Here is a 10,703-nt window from a genome sequence, read left to right on the forward strand (position 1 = left end):
CTCCCTGTTACTGCCTTCAATGGTCAGGTCATACTTAGCAGACGCTCTTATCCAGAGAGACTTACAGGAGCAATTAGGTCAAGTGCACATCGACAGATTTTTCATCTAGTCAGCTCGGGGATTCGAACCAGCGACCTTTCAGTTACTGGCCCAACGTTCTTAACCACTAGGCTACCTGCCGCCCACTCAGTTTGGCCTCTTTGACACATATGGTTAATGTTAGATGTAGACGTCTGTCTTTCTGTTTTTTTCTGGTCAGGTTTGTGGATACAGGTGAGATGTCGGAGACCTTCCCCTACAGAACCAAAGCACTTTTCGCCTTTGAGGAGATCGACGGCGTGGATGTGTGTTTCTTCGGGATGCACGTGCAGGAGTACGGCTCGGACTGCTCCTTCCCCAACACCAGGTCAGCACCTGTACCTGTACCCCTACATGGGGCTGGTCCTGAGTACCTGTACCCCTACATGGGGCTGGTCTTGGGTGGTTATAATGGGGTACACTGAGTGTGATGTGTTGGTAGACCCTTGGTTCAGTAGTAACATATTACATATGCAGTTTTTAGTGTATACATTTATAAATGTATTGAAATTAGTGACTAACTGATGACATTTGTTTATTCCTGTGTCTCCCTCCCTCCACAGACGGGTCTACATATCATACCTGGACAGTATTCACTTCTTCAAACCTCGACTGCTGAGGACGGCAGTCTATCATGAGATCCTGATTGGCTACCTGGAGTATGTCAAGAAACTTGGGTAGGTCTTAATTAATAGTACAATGATATACATTCATATTGCAGTTTTCTCAAGTAAAAGCACTTTACTTGATGGCGGTAACTCTCCACTTGCATTAACCAAAACAACCAACCCTTGTCTCTTCTCCCCCTCAGCTACTCTCAGGGTCACATCTGGGCGTGCCCCCCCAGCGAGGGGGACGACTACATCTTCCACTGCCACCCTGCCGACCAGAAGATCCCCAAGCCCAAGAGGTTGCAGGAGTGGTACAGGAAGATGCTGGAGAAGGCCTTTGCTGAGAGGATCCTCCATGACTTTAAGGTAGGCCTCTCAATGGCTAAAGCCTTTCAGGCCTATCTTGTAGACTTGGTCCAGTTGAGTCCCCAACCTTGGCCTTGGGAAACTTGTTTTCTCTGCAACAGGGCCAACCAAGTCTTCAAACTCTAAACTGTTTTGAGGTTTCTGAATGTATTCATAGGGCTAGAACAGCAACAACCAGCCAAGCAGAAGACTCATATTAGTTGAACATTTGTGTCCATTGGACATTAAAGTAATCTTCTTCTGTGTTTTTCTCTAGGACATCTTCAAGCAGGCGACAGAGGACTGTCTGACGGGGGCCAACGAGATGCCCTACTTCGAGGGGGACTTCTGGCCCAACGTGCTGGAGGAGAGCATCAAGGAGCTGGAACAGGAGGAGGAAGAGAGGAAGAAGGAGGAGAACGTATCCTGCTCCGATACACCGGAGGTGGTAGGAGGAGGAGGAGAGACGAGTCTGTCATAGGATAGACCGATAACGGGGAACTATCAATAATAGTACTAGAGACAATATCATTATCAATAGCTAACCTACCTACATGAATACATATAACTCCTACCTCTCTAGTGTCTTGTCTTAAAATGTAGTTTTTATGTGAAATGATGTATTAGTTGAATGCATAACATACGTGTGATTGTTTGTGCCCTCACTGTCCTGTGTGTAAACATTTGTTGATTTGCCATATTTTTCTAACTCTTCCCTCTTCTCTTCCCTCAGGGCACGCCAGGGGACACTAAGAACGCCAAGAAGAAGAACAGCAAGAAGACCAATAAGAACAAGGGCAGCGTGAGCCGAACCAATAAGAAGAAGCCTGGTATGCCGAATGTAGCCAATGACCTGTCCCAGAAGCTCTACGCCAGCCTGGAGAAACACAAAGAGGTATGATGACGTCGCCACTTTCGCTTTGAGATACACGTCGTCTTTCAATGGCTTTAACTGTTTTATGAAGTTGTTTCTTAGAATGGTGCCATGTGTAGATTCTCTTCTAGAATCTCTGAGCTGGGATATTACCGTATTGGTCCGAATATAAGACGACCCTGATTATAAGACGACCCCCCGTTTTTCAACACAAACATTTAGAAAAACAGATTTGCAGACTAGATTTGCCGAACAAAGAACTTCATTTTATTTTAAAATAACAATATTAAAAACACAGTGAATTAAACACAAAGGCAAACTATGTACAGTATGATTCAAAATTAATATCAAGCAATAATAAAGCAACATTTTTAAATAACAGAGAAAATACAGGCCACACATTTAACTAAACTTAACAAAAATTCGCCAAACTTCTCCTCCGATGTCTCTCTATCCCTCACACACGTCCTCTGCCCCGCTGTGTTCGCTCTCGCTGTCATCGCTCCCCAGCTGCTCCGCTTCCACCGGCTCCTCCCAAAGCACGTCGTCCTCGCTGCCGTCCAATGCATTTGAGATGCAACATTTTTTAAAGCCATCGATGATGCTCTGTGAGGGAATAGCATCCCATGCATGCAGGATCCATTCACACAGTAGACTTCTCTCCGAAGTCTGACGGCAGGCGTTGGGCCAAACTCGTTCTCCGTCTAAGTGACAGTCCATTACGCCGCATCATCCTACGACACCAGCCGAGGCTGGCTTTAAATCCAGTGATGTTGAGCTCTCTGGCGATTTCCAGGGCCTTAACCTGGATGACAGCTCTGGTAATGGGCATTCCCTCACTTCTTTTTTCCCTGACATATTCAAAAACCCTCCGGTCAACCTCAATGAAACGACCACTTTGAGGACCACGGAAGGATTTTCGCTGACTGTTAGCATCTTTTAGACGTTGTTTTTCTGCTCGCCATCTTCTTACATTACACTCAGTGACCCCGAATGTCTTGGCAGCTTGGCAGTTGTTAGATGACTCTGCCTTATTGACAACCATTATTTTGAAATTGGCATCATAGCTCCTCCGCTGTTGTTTATTGACCTGGCCCACTTTTGAGCCACTTGTCTCTAAATGGTCAGCCTGTCTTTCCATCTTTAAACACCGGTAACGGGCTGGTTGTTAAGGACGCCTCTTCCCTCCGTCCGGAACGAATTTTTGGCGCCATCTGTGCCCGCGAATGTGTATTGACATTTAAAGGGAGCGCCGAAGAAGAGAAACTGCGCTCTGAATACTAGACCCCGAATATAAGACGACCCGACTTTTTTGGACCTATTTCGAGGGGAAAAAAGGCCGTCTTATATTCGGACCAATACGGTATTGGCCTGACCCAAACCCAATGGCAAACAACCAAGAATTGAGGGATGCTCTCTTCAAGTGTATGTCTAACTGCTCTCCTCTCTCCCTCCAGGTGTTCTTTGTGATCCACCTGCACTCGGCCCAGATGGCCAATATGCTGCCCCCCATCATGGACCCTGACCCCCTGCTGAACTGTGACCTGATGGACGGCCGCGACGCCTTCCTCACCCTGGCCCGGGACAAGCACTGGGAGTTCAGCTCTCTCAGGAGGTAATGATAATGATAATACATTTGATTTGTATAGCGCTTTTCATAATAGAGGAATCTCAAAGTTCTACATCTTTAATTCTACCTTAGAATTGAACAATTATGACTGTCTTACCTACCTAAGTTGAATGCACTGTGACTGTAAGTCGCTCTGGATAAGCACATCTGCTAAGTGTAACAATAAAGTCAACATACAGTAAGAATCAAGCCAGCTAAAGCAACAATGGTAGATGCTAAAAGGCCTTCACAGAGAGAGTCTGTTAAAGTGTTTTAGTATTTTTAGGCCAGTTTTAAAATGTATTGATGGATGGAGTGGTGGTAAGGTAGAGCGTTCCATAGGCCAGTGGTTTCAAACCTCTCCTCTGGGACCCTCAGACATTTCACAATGTAGTTGTAGCCCTGAACTAACTCACCTGATTCACCTATTCAAGGCTGTTTAGTTGACAAGTTGAATCAGGTGTGCTAGCTGTGGAATAGATGAGATCCATGGAACGGCTGGGGGTCCCTGAGGAGAGGTTTGAAAACCACTGCCATAGAGGACCATTGGTTGATGAATTTCGACCGTTTGTTTCCATAAGGTGTAAGTGGAGCACCATGTGTATGCTGGTGGAGCTGCACAACCAGGGTCAGGACCGCTTCGTCTACACCTGCAATGAGTGTAAACACCACGTGGAGACTCGCTGGCACTGTACCGTCTGTGAGGTAAGACACACACACACACACACATGCATACATCCTCACCATCTTTGGAGATTTATACCATGTTCCTGTGTCTTTGTCCCAAACAATCAAATGAGTTTTATAAAGCCTGTAGTCAAAAAGTGTTTTACAGTAACCCTAAAGAACAAGCAGGCAATAGCTGTGCTCTGTCACTTACATCTGTCCATGCATGTATTAACCTCCACCTCTCTCCTCTCAGGACTTTGACCTGTGTATCAACTGCTACGCCGCCAAGGGCCACGAGCACCAGATGGTCAAGTGGGGCCTGGGGCTGGACGACGACAGCAATGGAGCGGGTGGCGCCGGCGAGGCCTCTAAGAGTCCCCAGGAGTCACGCCGTCTCAGCATCCAGCGCTGCATCCAGTCCCTGGTTCATGCCTGCCAGTGTCGCAACGCCAACTGCAGCCTGCCGTCCTGCCAGAAGATGAAGCGCGTGGTGCAGCACACCAAAGGTAATGTAATCGGTTGCTGGCATCAGTATCCTGCTGTTGTGCCCTTGAGAAAGGCACTTAACCCCAAAACTGCTCGAAGGGCGCTGCACTGCGACTGACCCTGTCCTCTTAACCTCTCTGTGGATCCATGTGTGTCTCTGGGGGTTGAGATAAAGGAAAAATACACTTTTTAATGTCTCCTTGAAAATTGACAATAACATATCTTCTCTTATCTATTTTAGGTTGCAAGAGGAAGACCAACGGCGGCTGCCCTGTGTGCAAGCAGCTCATCGCCCTGTGCTGCTACCACGCCAAGCACTGCCAGGAGAACAAGTGTCCCGTACCGTTCTGTCTGAACATCAAGCACAAGCTACGGCAGCAGCAGCTCCAGCACCGCCTACAGCAGGCTCAGATGATGAGGAGAAGAATGGCCACCATGCAGGGAAGAGCAATGCCCCAGAGCTTACCATCCCCCCCTCTGGCCCCCACTACAACCCCCAACACCACCCCCTCCCACCCCCAGCATAACCCACCCCAAACCCCCCAACAACCGCTTTCGAACCAGCCGCAGACCCCAGCGTTCTCTCCTCGCAACGGTCATCCCCTAACGCCAGCTTCCAAGGGCAAGGGGGGACCTCAAGCGTCCCCTTTACACCAGCAGCAGTCACCTCTCCCCCCGCAACCTCCCCAACCCCAGCCACCCCCTCAACCTCAACAACCCCCTCAACAACAACCCCCTCTCGCTGCAGTCAAGATGGCGCGGCACATTGAGATGGTGGCCCAAGCGCAGCAGCAGAACCAGCAGAACTACCGGGTCAACATGAACGGCCTGCCGATGCACCAGCAGAACCCCCAGCAGAACCCCCAGCAGCAGCAACGCATGGCCGGACCCATGCAGATGGCTGGGGGTCAAATGGTGGGACCCAGAGGGCCCCAGGGCATGCAGCAGCCCATGGCCCCAGGTCAGTGGCCCAGCACTGGGGGAGCTCAGCCTGGACAACCAGGAGTTGGAGTCCCTCCCCAGGTGGGTCAACCCCAGCAGGGGATACCGATGCAACAGAGACCCATGATGTCTCCTCAGCAACAGGCCCAGGCTCAGAGGATGCTAGTCCCCCAGCCGGGGGGTCCCAGACCCCAGACGCCGCCCCAGAGACCCGGGGCCATCGCCCCCAACGCCCTCCAGGACCTCCTGATGACCCTCAAGTCCCCCAGCTCACCCCAGCAGCAGCAGCAGGTCCTCAACATCCTGAAGTCCAACCCCCAGCTCATGGCGGCATTCATCAAACAGAGAACGGCAAAGTACCACGCCAGCAACCCCCAGCAACAACAGCAGCCGGGGATGTTGGGAGCCCAGCCGGCGATGCAGGCCATGGCAGCCATGCAGGCTGGGGCTGGGGGGGTCCAGAGGCCCGGGATGCCCCCTCAGCAGCCTCAACAACCCATCGCCCAGGGGATGGCTGCTTTAGGACCCCAGGGGCAACTCATGAACCCTGGACACAACCCCCAACCCAACGCTGCCCAGATACAGGAGCTCTACCGGAGACAGCTCCTACGACAACAACAACAGCAACAACAGCAGCAGCAGCAGGCCCATCCAGCCAGCTACTCTCAGCTCCGCATGCAGCAGCAGCTAGCCATGCAGGGCCAGGGCCAGCTCCCTCCCATGGCCCAGATGGGTCAGTCTGGCATGGGCATGGACCCCACCGCCACCACCCAGAACCTCTTGCACCAGCGGATGCTCCAACAACAACAGCAGGGTATCCCTAACCAACAGGCCGTCCTCAAGCAGCAGACGGGGGGCTCCCCGGTCCAGCCCAGCCCCACCATGAGTCCCCAGGCCCAGGCCCACCTGCTGGCCGGCCAGCCCCAGCCTGGAGCTCACCTCCCTGGCCAGTCCCCCATGGCCAATGCCCTCTCCAACCGGTCCCCTGCACCCGTACAATCCCCGTGCCCGCCCTCGCAACAACACCCACATTCCAGCCCTTCGCCCCAGGTTCAGCCCTCACCCCACTCGGGGTCCCCCCACCCGGGCTTGGCAGGCCCCATGCCTGGCTCCATGGACCAGGGACACTTGGCCACGGCGGAGCAGAGCGCTATGCTATCGCAGATAAACACGCCCGCCAGAGGAGGGTTGAACAATGACTTGGGCACAGGAGGGGATACGACGGGAGATACGCTGGAGAAGTTTGTGGAGGGATTGTAGCATTAAACGGGAGACTTGGGCTACGTCCCAAATAGGTGACACCCTATTCCCAATTAGTGCACCAGGGCCCTGCTCAAAAGTAGTGCACTATGTAGGGATTAGGGTGCCATTTGGGATGCATCTAGAAACAAACCACGGTCTCCCCCCATCCTCCACTGATGTATTCGGACTCCGGGCCCCTCCCTTATTTGAGATATTGTTTGTTCTTTATAAAGCAATGAAAAATCTCATTTTTTTGTTTTGTTTTTACTTACATGTAAAAAGTTTCAAGAGATGTAAAAAGAGAGAAAATGGGGTAAAATGTTAAATGCCGACACTTATAGGGGAATGTTGATGTTTCCTAAAACTGGTGTTTCTTCTTCCTTATGAGTCGAGGGATTTTGCAAATTGCTGTTTAAAAGACGTTTAAATCACAAAGAATATATATTTTTTGGTTGAGACCAAAATGTGCTCAGACTTTGTTTTATTTGTTTGGTATTTGGTATGATGTCATGCCTTTTTGTTTCCTTTTTAAAGAAAATGTATAAAACAATTGCATTATAGTATTCATACTTTTTATTTTGTACCTTTTTGGAGAAAAAAAGTAAAGCATTTTTTTCTTTTGTGTTGAGACTGTAAAATAATTTTGTCTGGGAATCGGGCCAGGTTTCTTTTCTCTTCTCAAGCTCTTCTCATTCCTGGGACTGCATCTAGAAAATGGCTCCATGTTCCCAATATAGTGTAGTGTACTATATAGGGGATAGGGAGCCATTCCAGATGCAGCCCTGGCAATTGTAATCTAAAGTGTTGTACCATTTTTACAGAACCACCTGCATTTGAGAGGGAGGGACTCCTCCTTTTCCTCTTTGTGAAGTGTGTGTGTTCGAGGAGAACTATCCATTTGTATTGAAATAGGAAATGGACTATGGCAGTTTGTGTAATACACTGGCATGTATGCAGAAACACTTGATACACACACACACACACACACACACACACAAAAAAAACAAGGACAATATCTCACTAGCCTGGAAACCGGAATCTCTGTCTTGACTTGAGGATGTAGAAAATTGTGGTTCTGTCATTTAAAAAGTTTGTCATAATTTGTTGATGTGTAAAGTTAAGTATATAAAGAGAACAGAAAACCGACTCTTATCCCGAGGAGGAATGGGGGACAGACGGACTATCCTGAGGGGGAATGGGGGTTCACTGGTTGACTGCTTGTTTGTTTTGAAAAGAGATAAATAAATAGTCCAGCTATCTATCAACCCTCCATCCTCATTCCCCTCTCTCAAAAACACAAACTTGAATAAAACTTGGGGTGGGTTACGTTCTCCTAGCTCCCTATTGTAAATCATGCAAGTTGTTATTAAGCAAAAATACTATAAATATAAGGAAGCGCGAATGAAATCACTGTATAAACTGGTTAAAGACTCATTTCTTACTTATATACCATATTGTTAAATAAACTGTGTGCAACAGACAACACTTGGAGTTATACTTCTGTATCAGAGTGGTTTGTGTGTCTCAATGGGATTATTATTTTTTTGGTCATTTAGCAGACGCTCTTATCCAGAGCGACTTACAGGAGCAATTAGGGTTAAGTGCCTTGCTCAAGGGAACATCAACAGATTTTTCACCTAGTCGGCTCGGGGATTAGAACCAGCGACCTTTCAGTTACTGGCACAACGCTCTTAACCACTAAGCTACCTGTCGCCCCAGGATTGTTTGCCCCGCAATTTTGATAGCAAACTAGGATGAGGTTGTGAGCGTGTTTTATAGAAAATGAGTGGAAAAGTGAGAATTAGTGCTTCTCAGTGAGTGTATATCTGTCTCAGAATGAGAAGAGGTAAAGTGAGTATTAGTGCTTCTCAGTGAGTGTATATCTGTCTCAGAATGAGAAGAGGTAAAGTGAGTATTAGGGCTTCTCAGTGAGTGTATATCTGTCTCAGAATGAGAAGAGGTAAAGTGAGTATTAGTGCTTCTCAGTGAGTGTATATCTGTCTCAGAATGAGAAGAGGTAAAGTGAGTATTAGTGCTTCTCAGTGAGTGTATATCTGTCTCAGAATGAGAAGAGGTAAAGTGAGTATTAGGGCTTCTCAGTGAGTGTATATCTGTCTCAGAATGAGAAGAGGTAAAGTGAGTATTAGGGCTTCTCAGTGAGTGTACAGTCGTGGTCAAAAGTTTTGAGAATGACACAAGTATTGGTCTTCAAAGTTTGCTGCTTCAGTGTTTTTAGATATTTTTGTCAGATGTTACTATGGTATACTGAAGTATAATTACAAGCATTCCATAAGTGTCAAAGGCTTTTATTGATCATTACATTAAGTTTATACGAAGAGTCAATATTTGCAGTGTTGAACCTTTCTTTTTCAAGACCTCTGCAATCCGCCCTGGCATGCTGTCAATTAACTTTGGGCCACTTCCTGACTGATGGCAGCCCATTCTTGCATAATCAATGCTTGGAGTTTGTCAGAATTTGTGGGGTTTTGTTTGTCCACCCGCCTCTTGAGGATTGACCACAAGTTCTCAATGGGATTAAGGTCTGGGGAGTTTCCTGGCCATGGACCCAAAATGTTGATGTTTTGTTCCCCGAGCCACTTAGTTATCACTTTTGCCTTATGGCAAGGTGCTCCATCATGCTGGAAAAGGCATTGTTCGTCACCAAACTGTTCTTGGATGGTTGGGAGAAGTTGTTCTCGGAGGATGTTGGTCCCATTCTTTATTCATGGCTGTGTTCTTAGGCAAAATTGTGAGTGAGCCCACTCCCTTGGCTGAGAAGCAACTCCACACATGAATGTTCTCAGGACGCTTTACTGTTGGCATGACATAGGACTGATGGTAGCGCTCACCTTGTCTTCTCCGGACAAGCTTTTTTCCGGATGCCCCAAACAATCGGAAAGGGGATTCATCAGAGAAAATGACTTTACCCCAGTCCTCAGCAGTCCAATCCCTGTACCTTTTGCAGAATATCAGTCTGTCCCTGATGTTTTTCCTGGAGAGAAGTGGCTTCCTCGCTGCCCTTCTTGACACCAGGCCATCCTCCAAAAGTCTTCGCCTCACTGTGTGTGCAGATGCACTCACACCTGCCTGCTGCCATTCCTGAGCAAGCTCTGCACTGGTGGTGCCCCGATCCCGCAGCTAAATCAACTTTAGGAGACGGTCCTGGCGCTTGCTGGACTTCCTTGGGCGCCCTGAAGCCTTCTTCACAACAATTGAACCTCTCTCTTTGAAGTTCTTGATGATCCGATAAATGGTTGATTTAGGTGCAATGTTACTAGCAGCAATATTCTTGCCTGTGAAGCCCTTTTTGTGCAAAGCAATGATGACGGCACGTGTTTCCTTGCAGGTAACCATGGTTAACAGAGGAAGAACAATGATTTCAAGCACCACCCTCCTTTTAAAGCTTCCAGTCTGTTATTCTAACTCAATCAGCATGACAGAGTGATCTCCAGCCTTGTCCTCGTCAACACTCTCACCTGTGTTAACGAGAGAATCACTGACATGATGTCAGCTGGTCCTTTTGTGGCAGGGCTGAAATGCAGTGGAAATGTTTTGGGGGGATTAAGTTCATTTTCATGGCAAAGAGGGACTTTGCAATTAATTGCAATTCATCTGATCACTCTTCATAACATTCTGGAGTAAATGCAAATTGCCATCATAAAAACTGAGGCAGCAGACTTTGTGAAAATTAATATTTGTGTCATTCTCAAAACTTTTGACCACGACTGTATATCAGTCTCAGAATGAGAAGAGGTAAAGCGAGTATTAGGGCGTCTCAGAATGAGAAGAGGTAAAGTGAGTATGTGGGCTTCATTCAATTATCTCTCAAGAAGCCATGCAAATTTCA

At 47.9% G+C, this 10,703-nt stretch overlaps 1 protein-coding gene across 1 annotated transcript in view; it reads left to right on the forward strand.

Moving 5' to 3' along the window:
* Positions 1-8,353, forward strand: part of LOC311119126 (CREB-binding protein-like) — a 49,832-nt gene extending 41,479 nt beyond the window's left edge. The window contains exons 25-33 of the mRNA XM_084193872.1: positions 260-406; positions 642-755; positions 890-1,055; positions 1,312-1,479; positions 1,768-1,929; positions 3,366-3,523; positions 4,099-4,222; positions 4,440-4,692; positions 4,914-8,353. Coding sequence (XP_084049998.1) covers positions 260-406; positions 642-755; positions 890-1,055; positions 1,312-1,479; positions 1,768-1,929; positions 3,366-3,523; positions 4,099-4,222; positions 4,440-4,692; positions 4,914-6,874 — 3,253 coding nt within the window. The 3' untranslated portion in view covers positions 6,875-8,353. The remainder of the gene's footprint in view (positions 1-259; positions 407-641; positions 756-889; positions 1,056-1,311; positions 1,480-1,767; positions 1,930-3,365; positions 3,524-4,098; positions 4,223-4,439; positions 4,693-4,913) is intronic.
* Positions 8,354-10,703: the final 2,350 nt, after the last annotated feature.

This window comes from Coregonus lavaretus (genome assembly GCF_964263955.1).
Source record: "Coregonus lavaretus genome assembly, contig: HAP1_SCAFFOLD_408, whole genome shotgun sequence".
NCBI classification, from domain to species: domain Eukaryota; kingdom Metazoa; phylum Chordata; class Actinopteri; order Salmoniformes; family Salmonidae; genus Coregonus; species Coregonus lavaretus.